The sequence below is a fragment of the Citrus clementina genome, unplaced genomic scaffold (genome assembly GCF_000493195.1).
Source record: "Citrus clementina cultivar Clemenules unplaced genomic scaffold, Citrus_clementina_v1.0 scaffold_3, whole genome shotgun sequence".
NCBI lineage: Eukaryota > Viridiplantae > Streptophyta > Magnoliopsida > Sapindales > Rutaceae > Citrus > Citrus x clementina.
This window is the reverse complement of record NW_006262339.1, coordinates 9572456-9590503: the sequence shown is the minus strand read 5'-3', so window position 1 is coordinate 9590503 and position 18048 is coordinate 9572456. Positions and strand designations below refer to the sequence as shown.

General features: G+C 34.5%; 3 protein-coding genes across 3 annotated transcripts; 1 reads left to right on the top strand and 2 right to left on the bottom strand.

Moving 5' to 3' along the window:
* Positions 1–244: 244 nt before the first annotated feature.
* On the bottom strand, positions 245–2142 carry LOC18048749 (protein PLANT CADMIUM RESISTANCE 4). Its single transcript, XM_024186966.1, has 4 exons — positions 1566–2142; positions 806–877; positions 481–693; positions 245–333 (listed from the first exon to the last, which is right to left on the bottom strand). The coding sequence occupies exons 1-4, from the start codon at positions 2140–2142 to the stop codon at positions 245–247; spliced, it is 951 nt and encodes a 316-aa protein (XP_024042734.1).
* A 3113-nt stretch (positions 2143–5255) lies between these two features.
* LOC18048748 (pentatricopeptide repeat-containing protein At3g61360) lies at positions 5256–7093 on the bottom strand. Its single transcript, XM_006440877.2, has one exon. It carries the CDS (start codon positions 6967–6969, stop codon positions 5467–5469), a length of 1503 nt encoding a protein of 500 aa, XP_006440940.1. The 5' UTR covers positions 6970–7093; the 3' UTR covers positions 5256–5466.
* Positions 7094–7491: 398 nt separating this feature from the next.
* LOC18048747 (protein CASP) lies at positions 7492–17992 on the top strand. The gene is made up of 19 exons (XM_006440876.2): positions 7492–7811; positions 8573–8683; positions 8862–9040; positions 10684–10833; positions 11174–11262; positions 11442–11551; positions 11780–11874; positions 12157–12212; positions 12921–13086; positions 13410–13502; positions 14237–14365; positions 14595–14714; positions 15197–15277; positions 15517–15624; positions 15752–15895; positions 15970–16071; positions 16804–16883; positions 17545–17637; positions 17710–17992. The coding sequence occupies exons 1-19, from the start codon at positions 7724–7726 to the stop codon at positions 17762–17764; spliced, it is 2049 nt and encodes a 682-aa protein (XP_006440939.1). The 5' UTR covers positions 7492–7723; the 3' UTR covers positions 17765–17992.
* The last annotated feature ends 56 nt before the right edge of the window (positions 17993–18048 follow it).

The window sequence follows — 18048 nt, the reverse complement described above, 5'->3', positions numbered from 1 at the left end:
ATGTACGTAACTGGAACGAAAAAATAATAAAAGAAAATCAGCTGATATATTAGCAAATATATAGCAGCCGCTCACAGCGAAAAATGCAGTGAATACAAACTGAGATCAAGAATACAAATTGGGCAATGTTGGACAATTGCTGCAGTACTATATTACAATCATCGACAATTAAGAAGAAGAAGAAAAAAAGAAGAAAAGAAAGTTAAAAACCCACAAACTTAAATAACAATTAAATACTTTTCTTTCAACCCATCATTCTTTGATTCATTGGAGCCATCATAGTGGCTTGCTGGAGATGCATGTTCTGATTCCGTGCTAGGTTTCCTTGATATCCTGCATGCCACAATCAAATAAAATCCCAGATTTACTTTGCGGTTCTTAAGCAAATTTATCGATCATAAAAAAAACTGGGCATATATAAACGGATAGTGAAAGTAAAAGGCTTCAGATTTTTCTTTCTTTTTCTTAAAGGAATTTTACCAATGGAAGGATCCCAGCCTCTGGATTGAAGCTCTCTGTATTCTTGACAAAGAGCACACCATTCGCAGAGACAGTGAGTGATCCAATCCGGCGCCGGAGCTTCAGGGAGGTTGAACTTGCTCCTAAGCTTGGTCCTGTACGTGCATGACATTATGCATGGTATCGCTATGCAGAAGGCAATCCCGGCGTACAGTAACCCACTTGTCCCACAAGCTAATTCAAACAACAACCAAATTATAATTAATTATGTTAAATTCATTGGGGAAAAAAAAGTGTATGATTAAGAAAAAGAAAGTAGAATCCTGTAGAAATACGATTAACTTACAGGTGTGGCCATCATCGACTATCTCCGCAAGCTGGCCGAACGTCAAGCATGGGAAGCAAGCCGTAACAAGAGCTGAACGGTTTTCGAAAAATTCATCAATTAATATTTGGGTTCTCATTTTGTTTGACAAATTACTCAGAAGAGACGCACACTCTTGATCTGCTTCTACGAGATTGCTTAAATGTTTATGTGAGAAAATGGTCAAAATCCCATAGATTCAAACATTTTTTTTTAGTGTCCTATACTATTTTATACCATGTTTCAAAACCCACTAAACAGTAAAAGTTTTTAATGAGTAAAATATTGAAAGACACAAAAAAATCGAAAGTTAACAGCAAGAGATTTGTGATGAGCTTTGAAACATGGTAGAGAAATAATTAATTTGGAGGATTTTAAGAGTAATGATACGTTTACAAATTATTGCACAAACCTTTTTGTATATTGTGATATGGCAGCTTACATGGCATGAAGGGGTTGGTTGATTGAAAGAATTACAAGCCCCACATAATTGTTTTCGATTCTCTCATAATTTGAATTTTTCTCAATCAATTCTCTTAAATTAAGAGAGAATTTTAATTCTCTTCATCAACTACTTTCGCTTCTTAATCATTCCTTTCATGTCCGTACGCTGCCACCTCATGTTATATAAAAAGATTTGTATTCATTAAAAAATTTGAGAGAAGAAATTTGGAATGTATATTATTATTCAATTAAAAAACTTATCAGGTATTAAACTCGGAACAAGGGAGGAGAGGATCACCATTCATTGGGTCATTCATGCAGTCAAACAGGCCGCTACTCCAAGCGTTTTCCTGAATTGACTTTGGGCCTGGGCTTGGCACTGGAATTCCATATTGGGCCTGTGGTCCATTATTATTCTGATACTGCATCACCGGAGGAGCTTGGTATCCGACTGTAGGAGGCATTTGTGCTGTGGCCTGAGGATACATCATAGGGGTTGTTTGTACGGTAACCTGAGGGTGCACAGGACTCCTTTGCTGGCTTGGTGGTGGAAACGGCACGGCCGTCTGAGTACCCGGTGGTGGGAACTTCACAGGGTGGGCTGGAATTTTTTGTGGGCCTTGTGGTGGGTATGCAGCTACAGGCTGATTAGGGCCATTTGGAAACGTTTGGTTGTTTTGCTGCATTGTGTGTGGTACAATTGCTGGCCCAGGTGTTTGAGCCCTATAGCCCTGGTTAGCAGGTAGTGGTGATTGTGCTTCTTGTTGTTCATAAGTTGGTGCAGCAGTGTTTTCGTATTGATATTCTTGAGGTTGTAGCTCATATTCTTGAGCTTGCTGATGAGCTGAAGAGCCTGCCGCTTCGGGATTTCCCATGATTTGCTGCTTGAGAGAGCTCAATAATTGGTATCTGGGTGCTAATATGCTACTAGGTGTACTTTGATTTTATATATAAGCTAGGTGCAAAGTATGAAAGAATAAGCAACTTGCACCAAGAATTCACTAAAATTTAGGTAAAAAATTACAAAAACAAAGACTTTGATGAAGTGACAACTAATGCTGACAATTGTATTTGAATGGGTTTACTTTGACTTAAAAAAAATTTTCGATTCTTTGCTGAAGGGCTGATGTATTGCTTAGCTTCGCCATGTGAGCACGATTGAGCCTGTAGTTATAACAGCATGGGCATGGCAAGTTGACCTCAACTCTGTTGGCTAAAGAATTCAGCTTATTAAGTTTAGAAAACTTCACATATTTTCATGCAAACATAGACTTAAATTGGTTGCCAATAATAATTTAGTTTGGCAGCAACTTTTTTTTTTTTTTCATTTAGCTCAATCTTGATGTAGGGTGGTTTCGTACAATGAATAGGGTAGCTTTCAAAGGTTATAACTTAGTTATCGGTGTTTATTTTGATCGTATAAGATATTATTTTGAAACTTGTGATAAGATACACCAAACCCAAATAGCATAGGCTTTTTTGTTCCATGATCGAGCCATAAATTCTATTTTTTTCTGATCGTTTTATGGTTTTAAATTATTTTTCATGTTACTTCCAAGATTTTTTTTTCAGATATCGAATTCTTGTGTTATTTGTTTTGTTTTTTATTTGGATTAGGAGAGAATTTCATTATAAAATAATATTTTGGATTTGCCTACTTTTGTAAATTTGTGATATTTAAAGTTAGTATAAAAGGGGTTCAAAATTCTAATTTTGTTCATTCATACTTTTCAACGATACTGTCATCATTTATAGACTTAGTTTCTCTTAACTATCAATCTTGTTTATATTTCCACATTGTCAAATCTTCTCTTCTCCTACGTGAGTGGAGTTTGAAACGTAGACCTCTTATTTTTCAAGATAAGAAATTTTACAGTCTTAATTAAATGACACTCACAACTAGTAGAAACACGACATTTTATATTTCTTAACACTATTGAGAAACTTTCAAACTCCTATGTATGTAAATTTGAAAGGGAACGTAAAAGAACAGCGAAAATACATATAAATTCCTATTCTATCTCAAATTGTATTTTTTTTTCACTGATCAATCTCATCTTCAACCTGCCCCTTCCACTTGCATATAAAATAAAAACTCAAATAGATAAACATAAAGAGTGTTACAATTTCATGTAGATAACAAATTTTAATTTAACTTATAGTGATGTATAGTGTTGAATAAGCTGATAATAAATTGGTACTTCTACCTTCAATTCTTAATCAATTTAAGTGTTGATCATCATATGCAGTTAATTTCCTTAAATTATTATTTTTCATTATCAAGAATATTTCTTACTGGTTGGAGTTGTTTTACCCAGTTTTTAATAGGAATTTAGAAAGGCCTTAGTCCAAATTATACTTTTCTCTTGCTAATGACCGAGGAGATGGACATCATGTAGCGATTTATTGATAGAGATGGAAAATATACATAAATATGGCACATTTAACTATCTTTTTTTCTCTTTTTTTTTTTCTTTTTAATTTGTGAAGATTGCGCCATGCAATAGCATATTTTAGATTTAATTATAAGCTTGAAAAAACAACCGCAAATTTGCTCTCCTTTGTCTCACTTCAATATGCATGTATCTAATTATTGTGGATTATACAATTCTCTCTTTTTTTTTTTGGTTAATTTTCTTTCTACTTGAGAGACCATGATTAACGGGCGGGAATGACTTGACTTAATCGTCGAGCGTTGACTAATAGAGCCTAATCATCTCTTACCAAACACGTAAAGACCCCGGCCAACTGGCTGACATTGCACGAGTCAATGCTGTGAATTATTAGGTTGGAGTCTTTAAACAGTTCCTCAGCCAATTGCTATTATTTAACTATAGCCAAATATAAATAAATAATTCTATGATTTTGCCGGATACGGAGTTGCGTGGAATATTAGGACATATTACCAATATAAATGGATTTCGATTGATCATTTGCTATGGGTTTTTCAAATACAATCTTATTGTTAGTGAAAAAAAAAAAGTACACTGCAATGCTGGTGCTATTTACTTACCAAAAACTTCTATTTCATAACAGATCCTTCATTTTTATAGTATATAATATTGAAAAAAAGAATCCTTTTTATTTCAAAGTAGTTGTGCCTTAAAAACTATATATAATTATCATAGCAAATAGAACCTACATCCTTTGCTCTTTTTTACGAATGAAAATTTGCGACATGACCTGCTAATCTAACATGAAAGTTCGAATTAACCTAAAATTACATGATTGTCTAAGGACTAAGGGACCAAACTCATGTGAGATATTTTCTAATCATGTCAGTTCAAGTTAAGAGTTTCGGACATGTAAACTAATTTCTTACACGGTTTTTAATTATATATGACAATGTTTCGACTTAAATTTTTTAATTACAATGTTGACACGAAGTTTGAACAATTAATTTCATCTAATCTAATGTTTGATATTGAAAGAGTACCCCCTCGTACCCGAAATCATAGATCTAATGTTTTATCCTTCTCAAGCAGTTCTACGAATTCAAATTGAAATGTAAAAAGTGAGAATGTTTTCATACATGATTGATACCGCTAACCATCAGAACCACTAGTATTTATTTGTTTTCATAAAAAGCAAAAGTACTACCATTTCTTTTACCATCTATATATATATATTAGAAATGGTTAACAGGCATCTTAATTTTTTTCTTCATGTGAAAAAACTATTAAGTCATATGTTTTAATAGAGAGAGAGTCAACCTCAGATTCAAAATTAAAATCCGGACAAAATTACATAGTCATAAATGAGTTTACAACATTATAAAAGTTCATTTCCTATTTCGTAAGTCTGTCCTGAACTTTAAATTCATTGTTTTACAACAACATTGTAAACTCATCTCAGATTTTAATCCAAGATTAAAAAAATTTCGTATGCACATACACAAATCAGATGCAGGCATTCTTTTTTTTTTTTTTTTTTTTTATGCGAACATGCTGTTAAATTGTGCAATTTAACAGAGTAATTTTTTACTGTGCTATAAAACCGTGCAGTTTAACAGCGTCTGAACTGACTCTATCAACCGTAAGGTTAATAGTGAGGGCGATCGCACTAAAGAAGGACTATATATATATATATATATAGCAAAATGGTATTAATATTTAGAACTTAGAACTCAAGCAGCTAAATAAAGAGAACTTAAAATTTACGTACGTTTTTGAAGAGACAATGTCACTCTGTATAAACATCTATTGAGCAACTTGTTGCCTTGTTGGTGGGGGCAAAACAGCTTGCAAGTTCTTGATCATCCTGTCAAGATCCTCCAACTTTTCATTTGCATTAGCCTGCACTAAATATCTCTGCAGCATCCTATACGATGCTTCACTCACTTGCCTTCTCCTCACCAACATTTGTTTAGAGCATTCAAAAGCTTCTTCCCACCGTCCCCTTGAACACAATCCCGTTACCAAAAGATCAAGTGCATGACCATGAGGACAAAACCCTCTATCAATCAAGTATCCCCAAAGATTCAAACCCAAATCAACCCGGAAATTTACGCAAAAGAATTTCATCAGCATCACAACTGTTCTTGTTTTGGGCACAAATTTACCCTCAATCATCCGGTCATAAAGCTTGCAAACACCCTCCAAGCCACTCGACTTCATCAGTCCGAAGAACATTGTATGATACGTCACATTGTCGTGCCCAATACGCTTCTCCTCCATCTCATCCATCAATTCCATCGCAGCATTCAGATCTCTACATCTTATGAGCGAGCTAATCATAGCATTATAAGCCCCGATATCAGGCTTTAAATTCCTCTTAGGCATTTCATCAAACAGCTGCCTCGCCTGGTGTATGTTCCGAACAAGCCCGGCACCATGAATCAAAGTAGTGATTGTTTGCAACGAAGGCAAGCAAGCAACCCGTTCCATTTCTTCAAAAAGTCTCATAGCATCACCAAAGCATCCCTTTTTACAATAACCATCAATTCTAATATTATAAGTAACAACGCTCGGCCTAAACCCTCTTAGTACCATTTCATGATAAAACATCTCCATTGCTGTAACGTCCCCAGATTCCTTAAACCCCAGAAGCAAAATGTTCATAGTTTTGTTGTTGGGAGCAAATCGCGAAAGCAATTTTACAAACACTGACCTCGCCTCTTTCATTTCCTTTTGAGTGCAAAATGCTTGAAGAAGTACATTAAACTCTTCGCTACCGAACTTCCTTATCCCAACAAAAATTTCCCTCTCCATTCTGTCAAATGCTTCGAGGGTTTCTTCATAAGATTGAAATTTGGAAATTCTTGACAGCATGATGCTCATGGACTTAAGTGTGAGCAGCGAAGGGTGAGTGCGTTGCACGTGTGACATCAGCTCCCAAGCTTGATCGAAATAGCGCATACGTGCGAGGATGTGGAGGGTCTTTTCGAAAGCGTCGGGGGTTGGAGTGAAGTGGGGATGTTGAAGGGTGAATTTGAAGAATTCGAGGGCTTTAAGGCCATTCGAGTGAGCGGCGAAGAGGCGGCCGAGAACGTTCTCGACGAGAGTTGAGGAGAGGGGAGTTGTTTGCGGGAGGTGTTGGAGGAGTGTTGGGTGCAGTGGTTGATCGGGAAATGGATGGTCGTTGATGATTCTGGTGATCCGCTCGATTTCGGAAGATTGAGTTGTAGTAGAAAATAATAAGGCAAGCCTGTCGGAGATTCCAGGAAATTTATCGGATCTCTTCAATCTCTTCGCCAGGAGCATCCTTTGGTATTGAATTTTTAATAGCGATGGTGGTCGAGTGCAAGCGCGGGGCACGCAACATATTTGAACTTCTCGGGCCCATGAAATTTGGGTCCATCTACATTTGCAAGGAGCAGTTCAAATATTCGAGCTCTAACATAACAGAGGTATGGACTGATAAGGTCATGGTTCCAATAAATTTATGATAGCAAGTATCGGTAAATTATAAAATTATATTAAAAAATTTATTTTCATAAAAAAGAATTAAATTGTTTTGTGACACGATGGACCATGGTACATATTAATTGCTTATGTTCCCGCTAATTTTGGTCTTAAAAATTATGTTTAACAAATTCTACCAAGCACAGTTTTTTTTAATTTTTAATTTTTATCTTTCAACTCTGCAATTGTAACAAAGTCGACACATTTTTCATGCTATTGAGAGAATAACAATAGATTTTTCTGTCTCAAAATATCTATTTTTATTATTAGACCGAACGCACTCATGTCAATGTAGTCATCAGCGGAGGCCCAACACAGAAATTTAATGTCTGCGTCACCATCATAAGCCCAAAAAGAACCAAGCCCCTTGAAACACACGCTTAATACAAAACTATTTAGAAGGAAATAACCACCGTATTACCAACCGACTGTCGCCTGAGATCTGTGAAAGCAAATGAATCTTACCTCTTGATCCTCTCATTGGCGCGCTGATTTACACAGAAACCAAATATAAACGCACAGCAATTGGTCCCAAGATCCGAAATTCTAAAAAATGGAGGCTCCGCTAGGTGGATCCGACAGAGACAAACCTAACACTTCCTCCTCTTCTCCTGTCTCCGTCATCTCCAACTTCTGGAAAGGTAACGCTTCATTTTTTTATTTTTTTTAAATTCCATAGCCAATGTTATTGATGAGACCATGATTCTATCATTTAGTCGGAGAAAAGCGTTTGGCATCACTGTGACCATAATTTGTCTCAAACATTTAGCACAGTTAGTGCGGCCAAAGGAGGCATTAGTTCAACATTTTTAGTCAATTTTTAGCTACAGGCGTTGTGGATTCGTATTACGAAAGCTGTGAAATTATAATTAAGTTGATGAGGAGCTATTATGATACAGTGTGTTATCTGAGATTACTGTTTTTCGTCATATTTAATCTTCGTGTATTTTAATGTCTTTGGTTGAATTTATTTGGATTCAGCTGGAACTAGTGTATCAAGGTGGACTGAACTGTGAAATATACGTTAGTTCATGTTAGTGATTTATAGGAACATATCATGTCTCATGCTCTGTTATATTAGCTTTCTTTTCGATTAATTTTATAGCCTTGGATCAATTACATTTGGAAACAATATGAGATAGTATAATTGCTAGGTGAGTTTAGTTTTTACTATGACAGTGTTTGCTATGGCTTCTCAGTTGTGCTTTTGTTAATAGAATTTTTCTTCCCTAGTATGCTTGATCAACCCATTGAAAAGGCTCTATATGACATTAATTTGTACCTTTAGTTTGTCATTTTCATCATATGATGATAATGTACTTATATCTTTGTTGGAATGGCTTGCTGATTTCTTCTTCTTTGCTCTCTCTCTCTTTTTTCCCTTCTTTTTTCCCCTTCCTAGAATTTGATTTGGAGAAAGAAAAAAGTTTGCTTGATGAACTAGGACTTAAGATAGCTGAAAATCAAGAGAACAGTCAAAAAAACCGACGGAAGCTTGCAGAGAGCACCAGAGGTACGTAATTGAAATTGTATGCGAATAACCTAGAGAATATCAAATACTCGTTTTGGGTTGAATTTATTTGTGTAGTTATGGAGAGAGGTTTCAGCTAGATCTCCCTTTTATATCCTCCTTTTTCTGTATTTTTTTGGATAAGTTTGTCAGTATTGATGTTTCTAGTTTTGTCCAACAGATTTTAAGAAAGCTTCACCAGAGGAAAAATTAAGCCTTTTCAATTCTTTACTTAAGGGTTATCAAGAAGAAGTTGATAATCTTACGAAAAGAGCAAAATTCGGAGAAAATGCATTTCTTAATATCTATCAAAAACTTTATGAGGCTCCAGATCCTTATCCTGCTCTTGCTTCAATTGCTGTGAGTATTAGATTGTTCATGTTCTTGTTTTAGGTTTATCAGTTTCACGCATAATTAAATTCGCTTTTGTTATATGAATGAATTCTATTGGTCTTGTTGAGAGATGTTCTCTATATTAAGATAGAAGTTAGAGGATTCTTAAGTGTCAATTCATGATTTACTTATGGATGTTAAGATCTATATCTTGTGCCCAAACAGATGTTTTTATGGGTGAGACTATTTGCACTCTTAAAATTAGTTTGAACACTCTTATTTTATAACAAAATACCCGTCATATGAATTACTACTAAGGGCTCTCTCTTATAAACTAATATAATATAACTACTTTGAATACTCATATAGTACACTCACTATTTATTATTTAATTCTCTTGACATAAACCCTAAAAATTTTATTTCCAATCTTTGAAATAATATTTAGTTAAACAAGGAGCAAATCAATACTTTTAATATATTTTGAACACATTTTTCTTTTTTGATTCCAAAAAAAATTATTTTTTGTAGTCTTCTCCTTTTTCTCCTTTGTCTTATTCTTCTTCTTCCTTTTTTTATTCTTCTTCTTTTTCTTCGTCTACTACTACTTCTTCTTCTTCTTCTTTTTTTTCTCTTTGTGGCCAAATGACCAACTTTCTTCTCAATTGTTAGGTTAAAAAATTGGGATCTAAAAGCCAATATTGACCATATTCTTCAATAGATAAAAACCAATAACTAAAACTTGTGTTAAAGAATTTGTTTAGAACATAATTTGATTCCATTGTTGTATGTACTAAGTTGTTATTAATTCATTTTGGATGTGCTAAATAGTTTGATTGGTGTTTTGAGTAAATTAATTTAACTAGCTAAAGTAAAGTCTATTTTTGAATTCTAGAGAGTGTAGAAGTAAAACTTAATTTTTTAAATTTAGCACATGAGTATAAAGAGTAATAGAGTGTTCAGAGTAACTTTTAAAGTGCAAATAGTCCCACTCTTTTTTTTTTTTAATCTATATCCTTAATTTAGAGAAGGACCCGTATGACATGAAAGGACTTTTTGTTCTTATAAACATCTGATACGAAATTAGCAATTATATGTAAAGAATCCAAACTGTTATATCTGCCAAGATTTTCTTTCCATGACCTAATTTAATGGTACCAGGATTCTCTCCTTGGCAAATAAATACTGGTAGATGATTGGTTGTTTTTACAATAAAAAAATTATGAAGGGGTAAATTTTAACCATGCATGGCCAATAATGCACACGTGGTACTAGATCTTTAAAAGCTCAAGAGAGGATCCTTATCCAATTGAATTTGTTGGTATAGTTTTGAACAGATTGTGGCAGAAAGTTTTATTGTGACATGTTCAATTATATTCTAAAGGTCATGTACTATCTTCTTGTAGCTAAGACGTCAATTGTTTTGCTTAAATTGAACCTTCTTTTCTGTTCAGTATAGTCCTCGCCTTCATCACTGTTTCAGTTATCATCTATGAGCCATAACTATCTCGAAGCTTGGTAGTTCATGCTTATTTTAGAAATCACTGCATTTTTTATGTACTCATTTTTTAAAATATTCCTATAAAGACTACAGTTTTCCATTGTGTTGTATTTGTACAAAGAATATGTTTCTGCACAGTTGGCATGTAAGTCACACTTGTCTCTATACAGGAGCAAGATCTAAAATTGTCTGAACTAGAATCTGAAAATCGAAAAATGAAAATTGAGTTGGAGGAATACAGAACAGAAGCAACTCACTTAAAGAATCAGCAGTCAACAATAAGAAGACTCGAAGAGCGCAACCGCCAGTTGGAGCAACAGGTTAGCATCTTATTGCACCCTAGTCATTATGATACCACCAATGTGACAATTTTGTTATTTCCCTGACATGCCTGTGCCCATGACTAGTGTGTGAACAACATGCCAATTGTATTTTATGTGTTAAGATATGTCATTAAAAGCTCTTCTCATGGCCAGATATAACAGTCAGTGATTAAGATCACAGTTTGGAAATTGTTAATGGCATTTTGGTATTGCAGTTTGAACATTTTCAATGGGTTAAAAAAAAATTCCTATATAACTACATGCCTTCTATTAACTCGAGACGTAGTTATGTGTAAAGATGTGAATGGTGATTACTTGGTTTCCTATTTTCTTTTAGATGGAGGAAAAAGTGAAAGAAATTGTGGAGATCAAGCAACGTGGTCTGGCTGAAGAGAATCAGAAGACACTGGAGATTTTACAAGAACGGTATTTTGGTTTTTGTTGAAGTTCATGTTTTACTGGTCAGAATGTTTTGGAGTGTTAGGTTTCATCATGCACTTACCCCTGCTGATAAATGTGAATCTTACTGTGTTAGAAATTCTTTTAATGGTTCTTGTTGAAATTTTACTCTATATCCGGATTCGTGGTTTATTTATTTTGTGCAGGGAGCAGGCTTTGCAGGATCAATTGCGACAAGCTAAAGATAGTGTTGCCACTATGCAGAAATTACATGAACTTGCTCAAAGCCAATTGTTTGAAGTCCGTGCCCAATCAGGTGAGACAATGGATCAGAACTTTTGTATGTTGTTATCTATTTTGACTTTTTTTTTTAATCAAATAGAAAAAAAATTGTTATATTGTCACTTGAATTTGTGAAATCATTAATTCTAATTCTCAATAGAAACTCTGATTTTGGCTGTTATGCTTTTCTTGTCCTCTATGTGAATTTGTGAAATCATTTCCGGTCTACATTTGTATCTTATTTGTTGGTGAATAATATCAGATGAAGAAAGGGTGGCAAAACAATCAGAGGTCAACCTTCTGATGGATGAAGTTGAACGGGCTCAAACACGACTTCTTAGTCTTCAGAGAGAGAAGGTGAAGTCAAATATTCTGTGTTTAGAAATGATTCAACTTGTCTCTTAATTCATTTTAGTGCTGTATTTATGTAGCTGCTTTCTCTTCATTTTTTTTTTGGGGGGGGAATTCATTGTTCAATATCAGTTCTATGTTGTTGTCAATTCATGTATTCATTGTGACATAATTGTTTGAACTTTGAGTTATTTCAACTAATGAAACCAACAAAAAAGGATCACAATTTAGGCAGTATCTGTTGATCTTGCAATTGAAGGTTGAAATTACTTGTGTCCTGTTTTGTAGGATCTCCTACGTTCTCAATTACAATCTGCAAATGATGAGGCTGGAGGTAGGAACAGGTAACACCCTCTAGTTCTATTATTTGTAACATTAATACCATAAAAAGAACTGGAATTTCTGTCATCTTCTGGTGACAAGTTTTCCTCAATTATCAGTAGCAAGGTCCTGTGTTTTTGAAGGTGCTTAAACTATTTAAAAAATTATGAAGTTTTATAAATTTTTTATTTTGATGTAGTAGGTTGTAAAGTAATGTTTTAAATAAATTGCCTGTGTCATAGTAATGTGGAATAATGTGTTTGTTGGAAATTAAGTCTCATGGGTATACTTCAATTAATATCAACATGTTTTACTGCTTGAAATCAGAAATGTCCCCAGAAAAGTAGCATGCCTGTCCGGTAGCAATAGACGAGGCCTGTAGTTTCTTAGGAGTTTAAAACTTGGCTGACATGCCCTAGAGTGTTAGATCCTTACACAACATGAGTGACCTTTCTTTTTGGGGAAAAAAAAAAAGGTGTGTTGGAACGAGCAGCTCTTCTGAAGTAATATGCAAAAATATGTAACGGTCATTTGAGTTTTTTATTATTATTGATTATATTACAGAACAGAAATTTACAAAAGGAAACAAGTTTCTTGCAGAAATATCTGTTACAATTGAAATTTGGGTTTCTTTCTTTTCCCTCCCAACCAAACACTCGCATATTTCTATTGTTTATAATATTTAGAGTTCCATTTCTTTTAGAGCTCACCATTGTCTCCTGTGGTCACAGTGATACTTTGGATTCAAATAGCTACCTTGAAAATTCTTTGAGTGCTAAAGAGAAGATTATCTCTGAGCTGAATTCGGAGCTTCACAATATTGAAACCGCCCTATCAAATGAGCGGGAGCAACACATGAACGAGATCAAGAAATTGAATGCATTGCTTATTGAAAAGGTAATCAGCTACGTGTTTATCAAGTTCTGTTGATTTATTTTAAAGTTTTCTTTCTTCTGTATTTAGTGATTTTTCTACTATCTTAACAGTATATGTAGTCTCACACACACACAAACAAACATGTACGGAGAGAGAGAGAGAGAGAGAGAGAAATTGATGTTGACTTGCTTTTGGAGGTCGTACTGCATTATATTTCTATCAACTACATCCTGCATAATCACAATATTGAAACCAACCTGCCTTTCACATATGACAATTATTATTGCTATTATTATTGTTATTATTTTCCTCACTTATCTATGTTTGCTTGTCTGTTAATCCAGGAAGCTGCTCTTGAGGACATGAAGAAAGAGCTCCAAGCTAGGCCTACATCTAAAATGGTTGATGATTTGCGTAAAAAAGTGAAAATTTTACAGGTAATATCATTTTCTCTCTATATTGTGGTTAATCATTGGGGATTCTTCCTCAATAGATTTTGTTTTAGGTTGTATGAATATGTTGAAATTTCACATAATTTCTCTAGTTTCATTTGGCCTATTTTTAGGTGCCGATGCTTGGACTGCTTTAAACTACATTATATTAGTTGTCTTGCTAGTTATGTGATCTTATTATCCCAATCAATTTAAATGTGCTGAAGTACTTAATTCCCTACAAGCTTAAAATCATTGAGAATTTAAGAAGGAAACCAAATAATTGTTGAAGGATAAAATGGAGTCTTAAATTTTCTAAAGACATATAATAAAGTCCTCATGTTGGGATATATGATTTTGTCCCACTTCAGCTGTTATTGTTGCTTGATGTTTGGGTGCCATTGTGATTTTCTTTTTCTCTCTCTTGAAGTAGTTGGCCATGAATTGTAACTGAGATATATGATTTTCTGCCAAATATGTTTAAATGGACTGGTTAGAACTTGAATTCTATCATTATTTAACATGCACGGCTTTTTTTATTTTGCACTCTATTCATTATGCATCTTGCCATGGTGCTTATATTTTGTGATCCCTACTTTCACATTTCTGTGCATCCTAATAGCATTTGGTACCTCTATCTGTGTAGTTTGATTGTTGTAGGCAGTGTGTAATAATTCAATTCAGTTGGAAGATTAACAATGCTTTGTTATTCTACTGTTTTATATATTTAACCACCATAGGCAGTGGGTTATAATTCAATTGAGGCTGAAGATTGGGAAGTAGCTACAAATGATGAAGAGATGAGCAAAATGGAATCTCTTCTTCTTGATAAAAATCGAAAAATGGAACACGAGCTGACACAATTGAAGGTATGTTGCCTATTTGTTTCCTTGTTAGTTTTGCTTTCCTGGTTTTCGTCAAGAACAAGAGCATTATATTATATCCAGATAATGAAAAAGCTTTAGAGGAAATTAATGTCTCATGAATTCATTAGGGTGCCTTATTTCCAGAGCATTCCAGTATAAAACGGTACTCCTAGCTGCTTTTACTCGTTATTTACCAGTTACCTTTGGTCATTGCTAATCTTACTAATTTCAGGTCAAGCTTTCTGAGAAAACGTCTTTGCTGGAGACAGCAGAAGGCAAGATAGCAGAACTTACAGCAAAGATCAATGAGCAACAAAAATTGATACAGAAGTTGGAAGATGATATTTTGAAGGTTGGGATTATTGACTTCCCAAAGTCTCAAAAATGCCATTGTACTTTCAAGTTGTATATTTTGAGTGTTACCTTATTGCTGATTAATGAGCTTTACGTTTATGTACACCTTATTTGGTGTCCAATATATTCATTTAAAGTCGCATAATATGGTCTTTTTGAACATGTTCTTTGGAGTCTACCCTTGTGAAATATTAAGTATTAATTCTTGAACATGTATCAGATAATGTGTGTGTGTGTGTGTGTATATATATATATATATATATATGATTTCTACTTCAGATGCACACACATACCAAGTGCGCATCATACACGCATTCGTTCATAACTACTTGTTAGCCTATAAGTTCATAAGTCAGTAATCATTTACATTTTTGTTAAAGGTCAAGTGTTTTCTTCCATTCAACCCAGCACCCCTCTTCTCAGCCCTTCTATATCTCCTGATCCCTTTACTCTTTCGATTTTAATATATTTTTGTTGCAGGGTTATAGTTCCAAAGACCGAAAAGGAAATGTATTTGATGATTGGGATCTATCGGAGGCTGGGGGAACCGAGTTATCTGAGGTCTCTCTCTTCTTTTTTTTTTTTTTAAAGTGAGTGTGTGTGTCTGTTATTTGTTTTGTAGTTGTAAATGCACGTTGATTGCATTATTATTATATTTATGTTTTGAAGTATTTCCTATAAAATTAATAATGGGACCAGGGCTTTCTATGATGTTCTGGCGATAATTTCTGTGACCAGAAGTAATCCATTTTCTCCATGTGGATTATTTTTTTGTTCATATGTTGTGTTTTCTGGATCAGAAAGCAGATAAAAAACATACGTACCCAGATCAAGATCAGAGCTCAATGCTTAAGGTGATCTGCAATCAGCGAGATCGATTTAGGGCACGGTTGCGAGAGACAGAAGAGGTATACTGTTCAAGATTTTGCAATTACTCATCATTCACTTCTTTTTCTACTATAATTGCTATTGAATGTATCCAATATTGAGATTATGGATTTGTTGGCGGGACTAATGAATTTTCCAAATTTTTAGGAAGTAAGGCAATTGAAAGAAAAGATAGGCGTCCTAACAGCAGAATTGGAAAAAACAAAGGCTGATAATGTCCAGCTCTATGGAAAAATTCGTTTTGTCCAAGATTACAATAATGAGAAAGTCATTTCTAGAGGTTCAAAGAAGGTAGCTTGTGTTAGTATTTCCCTAATATGCTTTTAAGTTTCTTGAGCTTATAGTTTCTGTTGTTTGAAACTCAGTATGCAGAGGATCTTGAAAGTGGTTTTACATCAGATATCGAATCCAAGTACAAGAAGATGTATGAAGATGATATCAATCCTTTTGCAGCTTTCTCAAAGAAGGTTGTTGAACTTGCACAGTGTCTTGGTGAACTTGTAATTCATGTTGTATTTACAAGTGCCTTCTGTAACCAAAATGTGAAGTTGTCATGTTCATGCTTTACTTCCAGTCGAATGCTGATTGTTGAGCTAGATGCTATTTTGCATACATTTTCATTATGATATTGTTGCATTGGACTCTTCTTGCTTCTTTCTTCTTAACATTAAAAATAAACAAATAAATAAAATTGTCCTCATCATAGGGAATGAGTGTGGCAGATATTCGTTTTTGTTTGATTGAAGACTCAGATGACACTAACTCTAGAAACAGATGACACACTCTGTTCTTCCTGGAAGTGATGCAAGATTGGCCCAAGACAGAACTAAAATTTATCTTGCCCTTGCATGTTGAAGAGATTTTTTTTTTTGTGTTGGGGGGGGTTGTTGGATTAACAACCAAATTTTGTTTTGTGGGATTAAGTGCAGTCTTTCCATGATTTTTCTTGTCATTCAAATATGAAGGCACTATAAGGATTGTGCTTAATTAGCTTCGTGAAGTATTTTAAGAACCTGATCCATGGAGCTGAGAACCTTACTCGTTCTGATTTAATAGCAGTTACTAATGATTTTAGGATACTTGTAGTAACCTTGTTTCTACACTGCCTAAATATCTATTTCAAATGCATGTGCATGTGTACTTGTTATTTGTTATATGTTATATGTTATAGACTCACCTTCATTTTTCACTTCTGTTAGGAAAGGGACCAACGATACAAGGAGTTGGGTATCCGAGATAGAATCACTCTTAGCAGTGGACGATTCCTTCTTGGCAACAAGTATAACCTGCTTTACTTATTTCTGTTTTCTTAGAATTTTCCCACTATTTTGGTGTCTGTGTGTTGTATATACATCCCTAGATCATATTCGGCCCAACATTTATAATTATGCATCATTAGCAGTACCTCACCTCTGCTCATCAAGGGTTAAAAGCTCAATTTACTCCATTGCCAGTCATGCTTTTTGGAAATATTATTCTTGCTAATCTGTATTTCGCACAGAAATTTCTACTGCTCGGTCCATCTACTGTCTTTCCTTCCCCAGCTTCATTAACTTACAATCATTTTCCTTCTATTCATATCAATGCTTTTCATGGTGTATTCTGAATGTACCCAAGGCATTTGATCAATTCATAGACTAATATATGCCAATGCATATGTTAGGCACCATATGTCAGGTTGACAGGTTCAATGCTTGTTTTCTTCTTACACGTCGAATGAAGTCATTTGTACCCAGCAGAAAGGCCTTCTTGATAAAACTGGATCCTCAACATTCAAAGTCTTTGGGGGAAGACAAACTTGTTTTTACCACTTGGCTTCGCGTATATCTTAAATGTTTTCCACTGTGTTTCTCACCTAAAATTGTATTGACAATTTTCCATCACACTCTTTGGTTTCATTTCCAGAGGATCTATGTTAAAGTATTTGATTAATTTTGCAGATATGCTCGGACTTTTGCATTTTTCTATACAATTTTGTTGCATGTCCTGGTATTTACCTGTCTCTACCGAATGTCGGCTCTGAGCTACCTGAGGTAACTATTTCTCAATCTTCTGATTGAAAGACCTATCTATTTTGTTTCCTGACAACATCTTCGGTTTTGCAGCAATGGTCCCGAGGAATTTGTTGAGAAAACAGTCGACCTCCCTCATGCACTGTGATTTAAGGCCTTGCCTGTTTTTACTGGTTTTTAGTTCACAGAGATGGACCACAGGATCAAAATTATGAATCAAACTGTCATACATTGTACATATAACAAAAATGATGTTATTTTTACTCGTCACCAACTTTAGTTGGTGAATGTAAGCAGCACTATTTTCCCATTAATTTTATTACTTGTAAATAGGCTCTAAACATCCGAACACAATGGACACTGGATTTTCTAAGCATTTTGAACGGTGTTACACATTTTAAATTTTTTATTTTGAAAAATTTATTTCAAATG

Coding starts and splice junctions, on each gene's coding strand:
- LOC18048747 (XM_006440876.2), top strand. CDS start 7,724: ATGGAGGCTCCGCTAGGTGGATCCGACAGAGACAAACCTAACACTTCC. Junction 16,072..16,803: donor TTGCAGCTTTCTCAAAGAAG/GTTGTTGAACTT, acceptor CACTTCTGTTAG/GAAAGGGACCAACGATACAA. Junction 17,638..17,709: donor TCGGCTCTGAGCTACCTGAG/GTAACTATTTCT, acceptor TCGGTTTTGCAG/CAATGGTCCCGAGGAATTTG.
- LOC18048748 (XM_006440877.2), bottom strand. CDS start 6,969: ATGCTCCTGGCGAAGAGATTGAAGAGATCCGATAAATTTCCTGGAATC.
- LOC18048749 (XM_024186966.1), bottom strand. CDS start 2,142: ATGGGAAATCCCGAAGCGGCAGGCTCTTCAGCTCATCAGCAAGCTCAA. Junction 878..1,565: donor CATGAATGACCCAATGAATG/GTGATCCTCTCC, acceptor AAAACCGTTCAG/CTCTTGTTACGGCTTGCTTC. Junction 334..480: donor AGGCTGGGATCCTTCCATTG/GTAAAATTCCTT, acceptor TGTGGCATGCAG/GATATCAAGGAAACCTAGCA.